At 40.5% G+C, this 19,210-nt stretch overlaps 1 protein-coding gene across 1 annotated transcript; it reads left to right on the top strand.

The window, feature by feature from the left end:
• Positions 1–187: 187 nt before the first annotated feature.
• Positions 188–18,482, top strand: LOC120520099 (tripartite motif-containing protein 29-like). Its single transcript, XM_039742723.1, has 5 exons — positions 188–293; positions 1,199–1,304; positions 5,660–6,128; positions 13,473–13,568; positions 18,312–18,482. The coding sequence occupies exons 1-5, from the start codon at positions 188–190 to the stop codon at positions 18,480–18,482; spliced, it is 948 nt and encodes a 315-aa protein (XP_039598657.1).
• The last annotated feature ends 728 nt before the right edge of the window (positions 18,483–19,210 follow it).

Here is a 19,210-nt window from a genome sequence, read left to right as displayed (position 1 = left end):
AGAGGCAGTGGAATACTTTCACAGAAGCACCGTGGGGGCACAAAAACTGAAGGAGACTCAACTACAAATGAAGATGGAGGAGCTCCGACCAAAACAGGATTGTCCTACAAGGTGGAATTCCACCTACTACATGTTGAAAAGCTTTATTGCCAGTAAAATGCCATAATCTCCAACCTGGCCATCACCAATGCACCTGTTCACCACCTGCCCCAAGAGGAATGGACCACAGCGCAAGAAATTTGAAGAATCTTGCAACCATTTGAGGAAGTCACTGTGGAACTCAGTGCAGAAAGGTATGTAGCTCAGTTGGACAGCAGTATATTTCTTTAGCATGCATGCATAGTACCTGATAGTAAATTATGAATATTTTATACCATATTAGAAATCTGTGTAATGCACTGGAGTGTATATAATTGTCAGTAGATTTCTGTTGCCTGCATGCCAATTTCCTGATAAAAATTATAGATATTTGATACCACTATAGATATCTGTTTAATACATTGTAATATTTATCATTGTTTCAGCTTTAAAATTGTCACATTAAAGTTTTTTTTTCCACCAGCTACTTGACAGCCTCGAAGGTCATAGTGTTGGCTAGGGGACTTCAAAGAGCCACCGCTGATTTTCGTAAACACTACAACGGCGGCCGCGCAAGGTGTGATCGACAGTCTGTGTGCGAGTATGTCATCGCGATTCCACAGGATTCATGCCAACCACATACCAGCAGATACTGCTGCACTTGACCCGCGTTTTAAGAGGATGGCAGGACAGCAGATGAGACGTTTCAAAGGCGGTCAACTGCAGCAGCAAGAATTAGCAGTGACACAGCCATCCAACAGCAACCAGCTGTGGAAGGACTGGAAGGAGCAGGCAGTGGTGCTGGATCAATAGTTTGGAGCTATTTCCATGAGGAAGTAAGGGTGGCAACAATAATTCACATTTTTTCTCTAAAATCTCTAGAATGAAATCAGTCTGATATCTCAGTCTAAAACTTCCACCAGCTGTAAATCAGTGCATTTAATCTGTACATACTGCACATATGCAAATCTACTATTGTCACTTCTAATTAAATGCTAAACTGCATTTCATTACTCTGTTCTCTTACACTGTGTAATGACAACAGTTGAATCTAATTTAATCGAATCTAGTCACATAAAAATGGTATCTGCCATTGTTATATCTCCCACCCTATGAGCAGGTAGCTGGAACAGTGGAAGCCAGGAATCCCACCGCGATGCTGTCATGGAGGTGCGAGCCTACCTGGAGGAGCCTCTTCTTCCAACACATGAGGATCCCCTCAAGTGGTGGGAGAGTCGAGCCCCTGTTTACCCCAGGCTTAGCAAGCTGATGGCCAAGAAGCTTTGTGTTGTGGCGACATCAGTTCCCTCCGAGAGAATATTCTCAAAAACTGGGCAGATGATCTCAGAGAGGAGAAGTGCCTTAAGCCCCAAAGGGTCCGAGCTCTTGTCTTCCTTAATGCAAATTTGCCCAAGAACAAGAAAGAGGCAGAAAAAGCCATAAAGTAAGGAACTGCTTTGTATTTATTTACATTGCATTTTGTGTTCATTTAAGACTTGAAGGGGCTGATGTCCTATTTGCAAAGTTTACAGTAGTAATAGTAGTAATAATAGTAGTAGTAATGTAGACATTTCCATTTTATGTATTCTAATTTTATCTACAGTATATATTTAAAACTTGAAATATTTTTTGTTTTCTATCAAAATGTTCTTGTGTGATAACAATGTTCTTGTGTGGAAGTGTTTGTAGTAAAAGCTGTTTTGCACAGAAATTCATTGCAGCCGGCTTTGTTTTTGACGTTTATTTGTGAGTAGGTATTGTATGAATAACATAAGTCAATGTAGCTTTACACATACACACACTTTGTACTAAAGGTAAATCCAAAATAGTGATGTCACTGTCTAAGCAGAAGGATGTTGTGCAACCCTATGGAATATAGTCCACACATGACAAATGAGGTAATAATCAATATTTCAGAATAATTCAAACTCAGATATTGGTGTGTGTTATCTGAGTTTTAATTATTTGACTACAAATCTCACCTCATCATTCCTCCCAGTGATTATTTCCAGGATAAACTGAGATGCCCCAAGCTGGCGTCTTAAAACTGACTAAATATTTAAAAGAGCCAAAGAGCCGTTCAATCTTTGAAAGGAACGGATCGCCAAGATCCGATCCCCTCAAAGAGCCATAAATCCCATCTCTACTTCTGAGATGTCTGTGCAGGTTTGGTGTTGACTCTGCTCTGCTCTGACGGATATTTTCATTTTACAAATTCTGCACTCAGCTTTAGCAGTCTCCGATATCATTGAAATTCAGCCAGATGCTGTTTCTTTTCGCTTTTGCTCATTTGTTCACTTTTTCCCGACGCGCTTGCACTTCAATACGACTCCTGGTCTCTGTCATTCTGTGGGCCTGGCCTGTACCGCTACACTCGCTGTCTTCGGAGCGTCTGCCCTCCTTTCTTCTTTCACATAATGGTATGATCCTAGTCTGTCTTTGCTTGTGATTGGCCGCATGATGTGTCCATCAAAATAAAGTCTCGCCCCTGCCTGCATGTATTCTCTGTGTCCTTCTTTCAAGTATTAAGCTCCGTGTCGAGGCTGCAGTTTGCTCCTCGTCAGTGAAGCTGCGTGCTGCCGCTTACCGGCACAGTTGCCATTTATTTTAGCCTTACAGCAGTGTGGCTCAACCTGTGGGGCGCGATATCAACAAGGGGTCGCGACGAAAAACGGAAATTAAAGAAGAAGCTATTTATTTAAACAAACTAGATTATTACAACAGTTTATGGTAGTAAAATCACACCGAGTATGTCGACTATCGGCTCTGTGGTATTCGTGTAAATGACCGCGTGTCGTGGTGTGTCGTTCGCCGCTAAGAGCCGATTCTTTGTACTGAACGAGAAGAGCCGAAAGGAAAAAAGGCAAGCCTTTAACAACTGATTATATAAGCTAACTAATATGTTCTACGGAGAGTTTATTTATTATCATTAGCACATACAAAGAAGCACTGATATATAAACCTAAATGCTAATCTAACATATATCTGCGTGTGCTCATATAAAAGCCTCACTCGTCTGTCAGGGCTAAGCTGCTGCTAACTTCACGGACATCGATGATCAGTGAAAGGTCTGTAACCTTCAATAATCAGCTCTTAACCCCTATATACAGTAGCTCAGACTAGGTAGATATCAGAATGCGTTTTATTTTTAACGTTATTGTCCAAAGTATTACTGAGCTCTAATAAATCTAAATGCCATTAAGTGCTTATATGTTTGATGTGCCAGCCTAAGAGCCTGCCCAGTACTCACACTGGCAAAGGCCCTGCCTGCAGTTTGTTTGTCTTCTGTCAGTGAGCGGCTCAGCACCGGCGTTCACAAAACAAGATCTGCCTGTGAAAAGGCTGGCAGGCCAGGGCCCTTCTGCTGACATAAATGGTGTCCTTTAAAGTTACCTCAGGCCTACACTTTACATAGCTAATAGCACTAAAACTAATAATAAAGAATATTGATCCCATATCAAAATTCTCAACATTATTCACCTTAATAAATGGAAAAGTGTCTCTGTGTATCTGCATGTTAATTCGGTTCATATGTCTCTCTCATTCCAACAGATTTCATAACACAAACATTTGTACTAATAAAATTAATGACATTTGTCATCCCAGCAAATGGTACATCATTGTATATAACAAAGACATCCACATTTATTTGTCATTCCAACATTCTATACATTATATTACTAACAAATGTTTGTAATTTGCCATCTGTTTATTAATACATGACTTACATTCCAATAGGTGGTGCACTGCATATGATAACGCTGAGGTCCACGCTGATCACTTATATTTCATCCCAGATTATTAAATTCCACATTCCTTTGATATTTCTGTACATTGTCTTTATTGAGTGACCAAAGTAAATATTAGGGCAACAGATGTTGGAAATGACTACTTTCTTGCCCAGGATGTTAGCAATGCTGATAGGTTATGCTTGAATAATAATAAAATTCTTTACTTTTTATTGTGCTTTTCTCACAACTCAAAGGTCTTCTACACAGTGAGTGGGGAGCCACTTCAACCACCACTAATGTGCAGCATCCACCTGATGATGTGCGGCAGCCATTTGTGTGCCAGTATGCTCACCACACATGAGCTATTAGAAGGTGAAGTGGTGAGAGAAACAGTTAGCTAATGAGAGACAGGGGACGATTAGGGGGACATAATGACAAGGCCTTGAGGGCAATTTAGCATAACACATCTTTATGGAGGACACACAGGGATCTTTAATAGCCACAGACAGTCAGGACTTCAGTTTTACACCTGATCTGAAGGACAGTACCATTTTACAGCACAGTGTCCAGGTCACTGCACAGGGGCATTGGGATCCACATTCAGACCAGTGGGTAAACCCCTATTGGCCTCACCAACACCTCTTTCAGCAGACACCAAAGCTTTTCCTAGATGGTCTCCAATCCAAGTACTGGTCAGGACTGAATATGCTTAGGTTGAGGTGGATGACCTGATCTGAAGTGCATGTGGTGTGTCTGCTGGCTACAGAAGAGCAAGGGCGGCAGAAGTAAGACCCCCTTGGTTTGGAACTGGCATGAAACCAAATGTTATACGAGCCTTCATTGGTCTCAGAGACATCTGTATATGTGTTAGTGCTGGTGACAGCGAGTCCCAGTGTGGGGCACTGAGAAGTGACAGGCTGGAGGGGTCACTCTTATGTACTTAAGTGGAATGAGTTTGTGGTGGGCTATTACAGAGGGACTGGTATCAGGGCATCACTTATACCCAATCATGTGACTTGGATCTGTGTGTGTTAATCGTAGGGTGCAGGAGTAGACGAGCCTGTTCAACAGACTTGATTAAGTCTCACAAATCCTGAGATAAAACGACTTGAATAACCAAGAAAATCTAAAAACTGTGAAGGAGCGAGAGCAGCGAGTGCCTGCTGTGTGTTACGTGTCTGTCTGTCTGTCTGTCTGTCTGTCTGTCTGTCATTAGTTTTTAAGATGTTTTCATATTTCTACTATCCTTGTGTTTATTAATGTATCATATTATTCTGTTTCTTTAAACTGAGTTGGCTTCAGTTGGGGTCTTTACTGAATAATCTGATAAATTCCTGGCATGGACAAAGAAAAACAAAAATCATTATTGATAAGCAGGAGACGAGAACTTATTATGGGATGGATAATTTGTTTAATAAAGAGGACTAATATGGAGTCTGATGTGGACTTCAGTGTGTCATAAATGAATAAGAAATACTGACGTGAATGACACTTTAGCAGACCCCTGTGACAGGTCATCTTTTCTCTAACTTGGTGGTCTTCACTCTCTGAGCTCCTGTCTCACATTAACTGTTCACCCTCAGTGTCTCCTCAGATGTTCTCTCTGTCAGCTCTCAGCTTTCTCTTTAAATCTCCTCCTCCTCCTCACTGAGCACAGACAAACTTTCACTTTGGTTTCTTCACAAGTCACTTCCTTGTTTGTCTGAATGATTCTTTCTGCCTGCCTCTCCTCAGACTGATGATGGCTGAAGCCCAGCTGTTTGTATCTAGGACGAGTTCACCTGCTCGGTGTGTCTGGACATTCTGACTGACCCGTCTCAATCCCCTGTGGACATAATTTCTGCCTGAAGTGCCTCACAAACTACTGGGATCAGAGCCAAGAGACCAGCTGTCCTCAATGCAGAGAACTTCAACATGAGGCCTGCTCTGCGAAGAAATAATCTGCTGAATGAAGTCATCAAGAAATTAAAGAAGACGACACTCAGTCCTCCTTCTCCTCCTCAGAATTATGTAGGCCCTGGATACGTGGAGTGTGATTTCTGTACTGGTAAGAAGTTCAGAGCGGTGAAGTCCTGTCTCACCTGCATGGCCTCCTACTGTCAGACTCACCTGCAGCTTCACTATGAAGGAGATGCTCGGAAACATCACAAGCTGGTTGATCCTGATAGAAATCTGAAGGAGAAACTCTGTGAGAAACATCAGAAAAGTCTGGAGATGTTTTGTAGAACTGATGATTCCTGTATCTGCATGATGTGTGTGGTGACTGGACATAATGGACATAAAATGGTTGAGCTGGAGATGGAAATAGAAGAAAAGCAGGTGAGTGAAGTTTAGTGTTTAATGGAAACTGTTTGAATAACTTTGAGTTAAGGAATTTGTACATTTAATGTGACAGAGAAATCTATTCATCTACAGTAAAACTCGATTATCTGTCACTTGATTAACTGTCAGGACTAAATAACAAAAACCCAACCTTGTGCACGCCAGCGTCTCCGATTACTACTGCGAGTTCTGCACATTGGAACAACAGAAATCCCAGTGTCCGTTACGCACCTTCAGCTTTAATGTTGGTTTGTAGCTTTTCTCTTTTGTTATAATTAAACTAAACTACTATACATTGTTATGGCCTATCAACATATGTGTGTGCTGTTTGAACTTATTAAACGTTTACGAAACTGCAACAGCTCTTCAAGTATTGCTTCAATGACGGAGTAGGAAGGCCAACAGTGAACGATAGAAAGTGGGATGCTGAAATAATTGAAAAATGTGTTGAAATTGGAACCAGTGACGGTAACGTTATTCTGTATTAATGTTAATGGTCTTCTGCATTGTAATTTTCTTTATATATTCTGTTATATCAGGTTGTGTTAATATATTGTGGTGTGCAGGCAGCTTGTGATGCTCTGTATGGGGCAGAAAGGGCGTAAAGATGTAAGTGATGGGACTGGCTGAGGGGCTTCTGTTCAGTGAGGGGCAGACAGAAGAAGTGAGGAGAGAAGGGAAGGTGTGGAGCAGGGAGTCAGGAGACAATAAGCAGGAGTGTTTGTGGGATCAGAAATACACAACGAGAGTGGCAGGAGATCAACTGATCGGTAGGGAAAGCTTTCTTTGATTGTTTAGGAGGTGAGCTCTGTAAGCCAAATAACGGAGTGTAAGACAGGACACCGCTTGTTAGGGAACGAAGACTTCATGTAAAATGTAGAAAACTCCAGGACCTCTGAGTTTTATTTGCTTATTACACCGGTGTTTTGCCTTGGTAGAGTAATATATTGCTCTGCTTTCCCCTTTGGTATTATTAAGATGTAGCCTTTGTCATAACGCCTCAAATCCCACAGACTTAGCACTGTTTATAAGGTATTATAGTATATAACTTCTCCCAGCTTCCCTTCTATATCTATAACCTCAGGCAGTTAGATGTAGTAAAAGACAAGCAGAAGTTACGTTACAATTTAAACAATGTATTTCTGGTAATATTCATAAATAATAACAATATGCAAAGTACATTTGAATACTGGCAACCATACAACCTTATTAAATGGTGATGTGTACTTAGAGCAGCACACAGACTTGTTTGTTACTTAAAATGTCTCTAGTTAAGGCATCATTGGTGCTCAGGTTTCTTCAGAACAGGTCGCAAGCCTGTTCAATATGTCTCTGAGCTGTTCATTTTGTTGTCTTCATCATCAGAGATTAGTAAGAGATGCTTCTATCAAATGTTAGTAAGAGAGAGATACTTGTTCATCGTCACAGGATAGCAAGAGAGATTGTGAGGTTAAGCAAGTACATTTGTAGATGTTCTGTCCAAGCCCGAGAGGCAATAGGACATCATGGTACTTAAATGCTTCTGATCCAAGCCATTTCCAAACAGCCATACTTCAGACCAATGGGGGAAATAGAACATCTGAACACCTGCCCCAAACCATCTGTTAACGTAACCTGGCTTTCTTGCGGGGTTAAAAGAGAAATAGTCATCCTCCCCTAACTCTGTCATAAAATTCAAAGAGACCCATTCCTAAAGGGGTTAAAACACTAAAGTACATTGCTTTGCCTAAATTACAAATAAAGACATACAAAATATTTATCAAGTTATATGCAAAATCTTACAACACAACAGCTGGTCATTACAATGTTATATAAATTAATTCATTTTGTTAATATAGTTTTTCATGACTGTTGCTACACTAATCTCCTGTATGTCATTTTAAAGTAGCTGCTCTGTTATCCGTCTTTTCTCTTATCCGTCACAGCCTCGGTCCTGACCCATGACTGATAATCGAGGTTTTACTGGACCTTATAAACCTGATGTTTCAAGTTCAGAGCATTGGCTGCTGGAGTCCATCCTGGTGAGACTGGTGCAAGTCATGAAACAGCTCAGGATGAGATCCCAAGATGGCCCACAAACACCTGAGTTCTCTCTCACAGCCAGCTGAGTTTCTTTCTGCTCTGATCAGTTTCTCTTTTGAGTTTCTAAGGCAGTGGAAGGCCAACTATAGCCTGCTGTCTAGAAATGTCCACTGGCAGGGGTGCGAGCGTAATGTGGGCTACGTGTAGAAATGTCTGACATTCGGACCCTCCTGAGGTGTTCTTAACAAGATGATGTTACAGTTGGCTGATGTAAGCGTAGTAAGTGAGCACACAATGTCATCCTAAACGTAATTCAATAGAAGGTCTGACACGTCAATAGACACACTCTGTACTGCTGACACTTACACGTTGAGTGTGCTTAGCTGCTCATCTGCCTTTGTGGTGTTTGTCCATTTTTAAAGAATCGTAGTTTGCATTTGGCTGATCTCAGGGCTGTTTAAGAGACACATTATTGTCACATGTCAATCTGTATTGTACTCCAGAGTTAAGTCTACGATTCTTACAATAAGTTCAGCTCAGAAATGTCAATATACTATTCCTGTGTAGATTTTCTGTTTTTAATGATATAACTCATCAGGCTCTTCATTAGTGATTAGACATCATGTTATTTAGTGGAGCAGTAAGGACATTTTGAATGTCAAACCCTGAGTGATAATCCCACCACATGTATGATTATGACAAAGACTCTGAGCTTTCATATTTGGTAAAACCTAACAAGTCCAGCAGGAGTGTAAAGAACTTACTAGAAGTTAAGTCTGACCATCTAAGCCAAATTTCAAATCCCCATCACTACTACACAACCTCAATGTACAGTAAGTTCAGATAAAGACACTTAACTTCAGTCCACCATTTGGTGTTTCTTCAAATAAAGGACTAGTGTCACATCGGCTCTGCCAGGTCTCAGTAAGTGACACAAATGTGGCTGAGTCCTCGCTAGAATATTAAAGAGCTCGGCTCACAGGTGAACACACGTTTAGAAACCAACATCTCAAACAACAATGAAGTCTATGAAGTGGCCTGATATTTTTCAGTTTAATATGAATCAGGTCACTAATATCGACATCTAATTTTTGATCTCTTTATGTTTTCTGTTGTTTGGCTATCACTTGATTTGGATTGATTTACATAAATCAGTTCTTCAGATGTCCCTGAAAGCAGACATGTAATTGTAGGACAGACTGGCACTGCTTGGTCAGAAGTCTTTTTCTTAAGCTGCCACCGCCTGCCCCTCTTCTATTGACTCGTAACTTCAGCTCAGATGTCAGTTCACTTCACCAGGACTCTCCTTGACAGTTTTGGGTCTCATCTGATCAGTCTGATCAAACACAGCAAATGACACCCAGCGATGTCTCAGTATGTCACTCTTTATCACTTTGTGACTGAAGAAGGAGACAAAACTCAACTTGATGGACAACACTTAGCAGGAATTAGCAGTAAAAAGGTTGGATTTCTGTTCATCCAAGACACCTACAGCAGCAAGTCCACTCCGTCCTTTATAACCCTTTGTAAGCACTAGAACTCTGATCTCTGCCCCTGGATTATCTTCTGTCCTGTAGTAAGACCCTTATTGTGGCCATCACAAAGGCTAAATGATCTCTTTTGCTCCAAAGGGTAACGTAGTGCCAGACGGTAAGAGCTGAACACCCCTGTAATGGAGATGAACGTGGGGGTCTCATTCAGTCCTGACTTGATAAAGGAAAGCAAGGTGCACAAGTAAGAGAGACCACATCTAAAATCTGTAGAATTACTGAAGGAGGACATCAACCAGCAGTTGTACATTTGTTTGTCACTAAAAGATAACCAGTAAGTGTGAAACCTCAAAGACTTTAAACTTCAGAAACAACTCACAGTCACAGGAGAAAAGAGCAAGAGAGAGAAAAGAATCTGTTAAAGAAAGACAAAGCAAACTGAATGTTCTTAAATGTGTGACAGAGGAAGCTCTCCATGGACACAACAATCTGGACAAAGTGTCACCTCCACCTGAGTGACCATAAACCAAGTCAGGAGTTCACCTGCTCGGAGTCTGAGAACTTCTGACTGTGACTCGGTAGTTAAGATAAAGCCAGGGGTGAATTCTGGGAGTTGACATCACCATAACTGTGTGAAGGAGAAGGCTTAGCTGTTGTGAGGGTCTCTTCATAAATTCAGTAAGAAAACTAAAGTGGACTTGAATCAGTTCAGAGCAGCGTCTCACACACACAGAGGAGCTGTAAGGAAGTGTAGACAACCTGTGAGGAAACCAAACTGCCATCACAGTGCTGACGCTAGAAACTTAATAAGTAACTAAGAACTGAAGGAGAACTGAGACGTAAACATTTAAAAGCTGGTTCTGAATGAATGATGTTTCCTGGGATATTTGTTGGATAAAAATTATGAGAAATAAAATCACAAGTTATGTGCCTTTCTATAAGTGCAAGAGAAAGAACCAACTAAGGTAAACAGACTCATGTTTGGTGTTGTCTGTTGATGTCGTCTGTCTGTATACACTTGAATACGTACATCTTCAGATGTCCTTATATTAGAAATACATTTTATTTTTCGACTGTGACTTGTCCCTGGTGGAGTTTGCATGTTCTCATTGTGTTCATGTGGGTTTCCTCCTACAATCGAAAGACATGCAGTTTAGGTGGACTGGGGCTTTGGAACATTAGCTCTATTGTGTGTGTATTCAACCTCGATTTTCTTGTTTTTCTCTTCTTAGGGAATCTGGAGTAGGGGGCCCTCAAAAACATGGCCTGTTATAGCCCACTGAGACACTCCTTGGGTGATTTTTGGATACACAAGTAAAGAGAAATTGTGTTCTTTCCAGTGTGAGGTGCGCAGAGTGAAGAGCAAAGCAGACAGGCCTGTTCCTTGTGCTGCTCCAGTGTTGCTCACACAGTCCTTGAGTCTGCCTGACAGATAGTCCATCATCAGGACACCACAGGCTCACCCACCTGCACATCTCTGAGCTGACCCCTTAACATGGATGGCTGGGTGGTCTTGAAGGCTCTGGTGAAACCAAAACACATTAACATAATAAACATCTCTCAATTATAAGAGATGAGATGTGATCTTTCTGAAGAGACTTTTTAGAAGTCCAGAGAGAATGAAACATGATCCGCAAGATGGAGACTTTGGCCATTTCGAAAAATGAAAGTAGAGATCACATTCACACAAACAAACAGAAATTATTACTTAGTGAAATAACAGAACAGCGAAAAGAGATTGAATTTATGGTATGGATTGAAACTTTAGCTCGGAGACTTGTAGATCGTCTAATTCGTGTTACCATTAGGGACAAGTAGTGTTTCTTCCCCATGAAAAACCTCTCCACGATAATTAAAAGGTTTGTGGTTTGGTGAAAGTGAAATCCACGTACGCGATCACACTTGGGTCACAGAGTAGCACAGACACACAGGAGATTTTGGAGACAAACGTTATTCAGACACTTCAAACAAACATAAGTCTCTTTCAGGAGTGAATCGAGCTCCGTGTGTAGATGGAGGGGACAGTTCCGTCTCTCAATTAGAAGAACAGAAAATCTTCCTGTTCATAGGGGTGCACCTCGGGAGCAGGACCACCACAGGAGTAGATGATGTCTGGGGGAGAAGAGAGACAAGGCAGTAAGTCAAAAGGACAGGTGCTGTATAGGCTTTTATATGTTTTTTTTTGGATGGTCAGAAGGAGGAATATAAGGGTGTGGTGGAAAGCTTTGCTGAGTGGTGTGACCAGAGTCATTTACAGTTAAACATCACAGAGGCAAAGGAACTGGTGGTGGACTTTAGGAAGTGGGCTCCTCCTCCCACCCCTGTCACTATCAGAGGAACGGAAGTTGAAGTAGTTCAGGACTATAGGTACCTGGGAGTACACATTGACCGTAAACTTTACTGGTCCAAGAACACAGACACTGTGGTCAAGAAAGGGAATAGCTGGCTCTACCTAACGAGGAGGCTTAGGTCATTTAATGCATGCAGGAAAATGCTGACAATGTTTTATTACTCTGTGATGGAGAGTGTGGTGTTTTTTTGCAACTGTGAGCTGGGGCAGTGCGGTGAAGAAGACAGCTGATCACAACAGGCTGAACAAGCTGATTAAAAAGGCTGGTTCTGTCCTAGGCATCAAACTAGAGGATCTGATGGAGGTGTCCGAGAGGAGAATGCTGATAAAGCTCCTCAGTATCATTGACAACCCCTCTCACCCCATGCATGCCTCCTTGAGGAACCATTAGAGCACACACAGCAAAAGACTCATTGCCCCCAAATGCAGAACTGAACACCACAGGAGATCTTTTCTACCTGTGGCAATAAACCTTTATAACTCATCTTCGTTCTGTAGGTGATCTTTTCAGCCTTGGTGGCAGTATGTTAGTCCCATTATGTCATCACAAGCGGCTAGCTCATTTTACTGAGGCACAAGTACTAAGTCACTTTTAATTATCATATTCTTGTTATATGCTGTCATATTTTGTACATTTGAACAACTGTTATTTGTACAATTACTATTGTTCTCTTTTTAAATCTTTATTGTACTATCTTTATTTCTCTTGTTGCACTGAACATGCCAATGACATAAGAATTTCCCTGGATGAATAAAGTTCTTAACTTATCTTATCTTAAATGTTTGAAGTTCATGAACCAAACCTGGGGGTAGGCGAGCGAAGTGAGTAGGGGGCATATCTCCATAGTTTTATTAAAAATAATAATCTGTCACCTAAACAAAACACTTGAGGTAAGTAATATATAAAAAATATAATTTCTGAGTTTTAGAATTCCTGTTAGTTGCTTTCTTCCTGAAATCAACAGAATCGTTTGTGTATTTCGTTATCTTACTTGACTGCAGAAAATGACAATGGTAGACAACGTCCTCACATGTCTGACTCAGGATATCAAATGGCCTTGTAGATCCTATAATTACTGACATAGCATGTTTTAAGTCCTCCTGGCCTTTCACCAGTTTCTTTACTTTGCACTCCAGTTTGTTTTATTATTTTTGGTGTTGTGTGAACTTCACATTTCCCAGTTTGTTGGTGTGATGTCTTCTAAACGTCAAGAACTAACTCACACAACAGTGTGCCTTCAAACTGTCTTCTGTATTTGACGCACTCCTCAATCCCAAACTCAATCTTACTTCAATTAAATTAAACCTTTCATTTAATCTTTATTGTCATTCCTGTTTGTTAAATCAAATCTAAGTTGTGTCATGAAATGTTAAACAAATGTGTTGTGAAAATATCAGGAGTCAGAAAGAGAAGAAGAAATCACAAAGTGAACGTGAATGCTGATCTGACCACGCATGTCCTCTTGTGTGTCCAAACAGAAACAGCTGGGGGTGACACTTAGTGACATCAAGAGGAAACTTGAGGAGACAGAGAAGACACTGAAGGAGACGAGGAGGGCGATGAACGAGATGAAGGTGAGTGGAATAGGAAGACAACACTTCATATCAAAGACAGGAGAAATAAATGAGAACTTGAAGAGCAGCAAAGATTCACAGGTAATGACGAGTAGGGACACGAGAAGGGAGAGTTAGAGAAGACGTGTTGTGGTGGCCTTCATGGCCTTTCACTGTTGACAGAATCCCAGGTGTTATTCAGTGGAGACTCAGACAGCATCACCCTAAAGTCCTCTGAAAATCCATCAGCTGCTTAAAGGAGACTAAAGTCTACTAACAGAAACTCACACTGAAGGTCGACGCTGATGTTCTGAATTAGATCATCAGGCACAACATCCATTAATGGTCTATGTTGTTTTTATTTTTCATTGCATACAATCAATTTCAACTTATACAACAAATGACTTTCAAAGTCAAAATAAAAAATAATAAAAAAATCAGAAAGTTGAAACAGAAATCTAAACACACAAAAAAAAATTAAAAACTACCAAACAGAATTTATGCTGCAGTCAAGAAAAAGAGAGAAGAGCCAAGAACTGGGCCAAAATTTCTGATAATTTAAATAAATAGATAAAAAAATAAATAAATAAAAACTTACAGTTTCCTTTTAATCTGCAATGGTTGCTTATTTTAAAGTTTTATTAATTAGATCTTGCCATATTTTAAAAAGGTTTTGAACAGATCTTCTAAGTGAGAATTTTTTTTTAAATGTGAAACATCAGTGACCCAGTGACTTATCACAGATGGGCTGGGGGACTTCAAGTTCAGGAGCACAAGTCCACGAGCTCACAGTGTGGTAAAGGCAGTTACAGTCAATGTGTCCTCCTCCACTTTAGGCCCCTATGGTAGCCCACCAACGACAACTGTTAGTGAGTTAGGAGTGATTGTGACCCCACGGCTGTCTGATAAAACATTCAAACATTTTGGTCCTAAATGATGTTACTTTGTTGTCCTCCCAAAACATGTGGCACAGTTAGGCTGGATATCGATTCCCAAACTCGCATGTTCGACTCTTCCCAATTTTAAATGAGATAAATGTGATCGATGAAAGACTCGAAGTCAGGTGGTTGAATATTTCGCACATATGGAGATGGAGTGTGTTCTATGCATGACTGACTTTAGTCCTTTTCTGAGATATTCATTAAAGATTCCTTTTCCCACCGTATCCTAGGACCCTTAAAGGGGAGATTCTTTGAAGTGTTTTTATATGTTGCTGAGATGCTGTCTGACTCCTCAGGACTGATCAGGAATTCTTCTGGAAAAGAAATGGGTGGAGGGTGTGTAAAATTGGGTAGTTTATTTGGGTAGATTTTTGTTGTCTGTAGCTTCTGTAAACTTTGCTAATAATAGTAGAGCTAACTTAGTTGAAAACATCTTTATAAAATTCCACTGGTTGCCATCAGGGCCTGTTGTTTTCCCACTTTGGAGTGAGTCTACAGCATCCAGTAACTCTGAGAGTGTCTGAGGTTTGTCCGGTTCCTCTTCACTAATAGTTTCCAGCTGTTGTCTTTGTTTTACATCAAAGAACTCCTCAGACTGTGTCTTGTCTTCTTTAAACTGAGTAGACTATGAAGACTTATAGTACTTGCTAAATATGTGAGTTATATATTTTTGGTTTCATTACTTTATCTGCAGTTGCCCTGCTAATTTCTGTTATTGCATTGCAAACTTCTTGCTTGTTGATTGCTGAGCTAAGATCTTATTAGCCTTCTCTCCATGTTCAACATAATGGTTTCTGATTTAAAGATGAGTTGTTCAGGTTCTTTTGTTATCAAGAAAATTCTGATTTGAGAGCCTGTCTTTTCCTGTAAAATACCTCTTTGGAGAGATGGGATATTCTTGATTTATTCTGGAGGTTGTAATGGCCTTCTCTTGTTCATTGTGGTATTTCTCAGTTTTATTAGACTCCAGAGCTTAAAGATCTCCACTGTTTGACTGAGTGCAGAGTTTACATAATGTACACCTCCAAATGTTTTACTTCAGCTTTAATATTTTATCACAAAGGGCAGTAAGGTTGTCCAGTGGTGGCATCTGCTGAATCTCAGATCCACTTTCATCCATTCACTTTCCGTGTGGAGTTTACCCCTTCTTCCGGTATGTCAGTGGGTATCTTTCAGTTATTGCAGATCTTCCACCACATCCTCACATTTCAGTTTGATTATTTGGCAGAATCCCCAAATTGGCTTCCATTGTGATCAATAATGTAGCTCTGACACTGTAATAAGCTGGCAGACTGTGTATGGTAGCACACTCTCTGATGCCCAGTTCTGCCAGGATTCATTTATGTGAAAGTTCTCATCCAGCAGAGTCAGAACTCTTCACACACATTTTTGTGCCCAGACAGACCAAACTTATCCAACTAATTTATTTAACACAGACTCACATTAAACAGACCAACAGCATCGAGTGTAGTAAAGTACTAAACACAGCCGGTCCAGACCAGTGGGGTGTGTCTATAGTTCAAAGAAAGTAGGTGAATCACAATGTGTCACTCAACACTGTGTCGTCCAGTCCAGACACAGAGGTGATAGCTGAAGAAGTACAAGTGAAGGAGAGTTAACCTCAAGACTGACCTTCACTTCGGTTTATGTTTCTACGCTCGCCTGCTTTTGTTGTTTCCTCCTAGAATTCCTGCTTATTACTGATGCATGAAATCTCCTCTCTATACCCATGATGACTGTGACATTTTTCAGCCAGGATTCCTTCCACTAGATGTTGTTCAAAGTCTTGTTTTATGTCTTTTTGTTTATGTATTAATGTTAATGTTGATTTGGTTGAGTATGTGCTTTATTCTTTGCATTTGATTTTGTGTATAAGCTGCCTTTGTTATGTTCCATGTGGTTTGTTTGTGGCTCACCAAGAGGTGGACCACCTGCCAGTCACCACCATGCACTTCCCTTCCGCCCATAAAACCCGAGGTCTCCCACAGTTTCATTGTGAATGTGCTCTACGAGTTTGTTAAGTTACTGTATTCTCTTAGCTGTGCCTTATGCTTTTGTGATTTTCTGGATTTTTCTGGCTGTGCTTTGTTTTCAACCGCTGTCTTTGGATTCTGTTTGGAAACTTTGTTTTGGATTGGCTTGTATGGCTCAACTGCGGTGGGTTGGCACCCTGCCCAGGATTGATTCCTGCCTTGTGCCCTGTGTTGACTTTGATTGGCTACAGCAGACCCCCGTGACCCTGTGTTTGGATTCAGCGGGTTGGAAAATGGATGGATGGATGGATGTATGGCTCAATAGAGTGTCTGTGTATTTGGAATACAACTTTATGATGAATAAATGTTTAATTATATAAAGATTCTATGAGGGCCATTTTCTATAATCTATCTATCTATCTATCTATCTATCTATCTATCTATCTATCTATCTATCTATCTATCTATCTATCTATCTATCTATCTATCTATCTATCTATCTATCTATCTCTTATGTGTGTCATATGCTGAACTTCTGATCACATTGTCACTAATGCTCCTCAGCTTTTTACCAAAGTCTTTAAATTTTTCTGCTGTACTGGTGGTCTGATCCATCCACTTGTAGTTGTTCACTTAGAACTGGACACATGTGACAAGTGACAAGTTGATCCTTCCATCCCTACTCCAGCCAGTCGCCTATCCACCCAACCAGGGAGGCTTTACACATGTGCATCAAAAGGCAAAACACCATATGAGACTCTCTGTATCTGGAGTAAAGCTTCATCTGAATTCCCTAATAGTAAATCTCATGTTATCATTTCTTCCTCATTCTAGTGGCTGGTTATGAGTTGACCTTTTAGGTTTTCTCATTCTTGCCTTCTGTCTCAGAGTTATGTGAGTCACAATCCAGATGTGCAAAGTTCTGAAAACCACAGAACACCTCCATTTTCGGGTTGATGATCCTGGACAGAAGCCACCTTTTACCTCACATTTACTTCCCACATAGTAACACACAGTCAGGTGTCATCATATAAGTATGAGTCATAGTTGCAATAGCACATTCATTTGTAATAATGCAAAGTTCATAAATGAAGTTGAAATACATCAGATATGGAAATAAAGACTCACAACTCTGAGTTTTACAATGAAAAGAGATAAAAGAAGTTAAATAAGCAAATAGTTCTTGAAATTAAAGGAAATCTGAATTCCCCCTAATCAACACCAAGACCCTCTTCTTTGATATCTCCATCTCACAGCTCTGACAGGGTGATGTCTGACACCCAAAAGTAGAAATTGTTTTATTTTAACACAATTACCATCTAACACACAAGTTAACTCCTCTTAACAAATTCTTCTTCTTCTTCTCTTCTTCTTCTTCTTCTTCTTCTTCTTCTTCTTCTTCTTCTTCTTCTTCTTCATTATTCCTGGTGTTGTTGTCCTACTCCACTCTAACCTCAGGCTGAGCAGGAGATGCCATTTTTAAAGGCAGACTTTTATACAAAGTGTCGGGTCAAATGGAGTCCTCACAAGACAGTAGAGGTGTCCCCAGCAGCTCCTGCCAATGGCTCTCAAGATCCTTCACAAGAAAGCCTACTATGACTGCGTATCTCATAAAGTCCTGCAGTTTCCTTAATAGCAGCATCAGTAGAGTGATGATGTTACTAGACATAATGGAGGGAAAATATTGTTTTGGAGTCAGTCTGCAACAGACCTTCCTTCTGCAGATAAAGTACCACCAGTCACACCAGCCAATTCAAACTGTCCATCACAACATTAAAATCAGAACAAATGTGCTGATTGGTTATTCTTATCAGGTGACTCAATTCTAAATCTTTATCCTATTTATTCAGGTGTCTGTGGTAAGAGAGGTGGAAGAAAATGAGAAGAGCTTCACTGCTCTGATACGGTGCATTGAGGAAACCCACAGAAAACTGACAGAGAGGATCAGAGAACAGGAAAAGAGAGAAACGGAGAAGGCTGAAGGAGTCATGGAGCAACTGGAGAAAGAGATTGAGGACTGAAGAGGGGAGAAGCTGAGCTGAAGGAGCTTTTAGAGACCAAGGACCATCTCCACTTCCTACAGGTGAGAGCGACACTTCACAGGGTCTGATCAGACTGGGGTGTGTGGGACTGAGAACATTTAGAGAGAAATTTAAAAGATCTGAGGAGTTTGTACAACAGACAAGAACAGGCCATTCAGCTCAACACAGATCATCTTTTCATATTTCCTTAACATTTCAATATTCTTTTACAAATATCTCAAAGTTGGTAACTTCACCTACATGAGAAATCAATGAATCTACAGCTGTCTGTATGAAAAAGTTATTTTTATGAAGTGTAAAAGATGACATCTAATAAAGGATGGTGCCAACTCTTCAGCCAGGCTACCTCCTGATGTCTCCGTCCTTTAACTGATGAGATTCAAATCCTTCAGCATTTCCTCACAGCTCAGACCCCACAGTCCAGTCTCGTCTCTCATCTCTCATCTTTCTATGTGTTTTCTCTCACACTCCACATATAGTCCTGATGTCGACTGTGTTTCACAGACATTATGGAGATTCAGTTCTTGATTTACACTCCACACATGGTGGACGCTATATAACTCAGCTTGCTGTAGCTTTCTCTCTATTGTATGGTGGATGATGATGATGATGATGATGGTGATGAAGAATCAAAGGCTCCTAGGATTTCCTCATAAGTCAAACTTATGAGCTGCAGACCTTCAATTGTATAATCATATTAAAGAGCT

Source organism: Polypterus senegalus, unplaced genomic scaffold, assembly GCF_016835505.1.
Source record: "Polypterus senegalus isolate Bchr_013 unplaced genomic scaffold, ASM1683550v1 scaffold_3767, whole genome shotgun sequence".
Taxonomy (NCBI): domain Eukaryota; kingdom Metazoa; phylum Chordata; class Cladistia; order Polypteriformes; family Polypteridae; genus Polypterus; species Polypterus senegalus.
The sequence above is the reverse complement of the archived record's forward strand: the minus strand, read 5'-3'. Positions and strand labels throughout refer to the sequence as shown.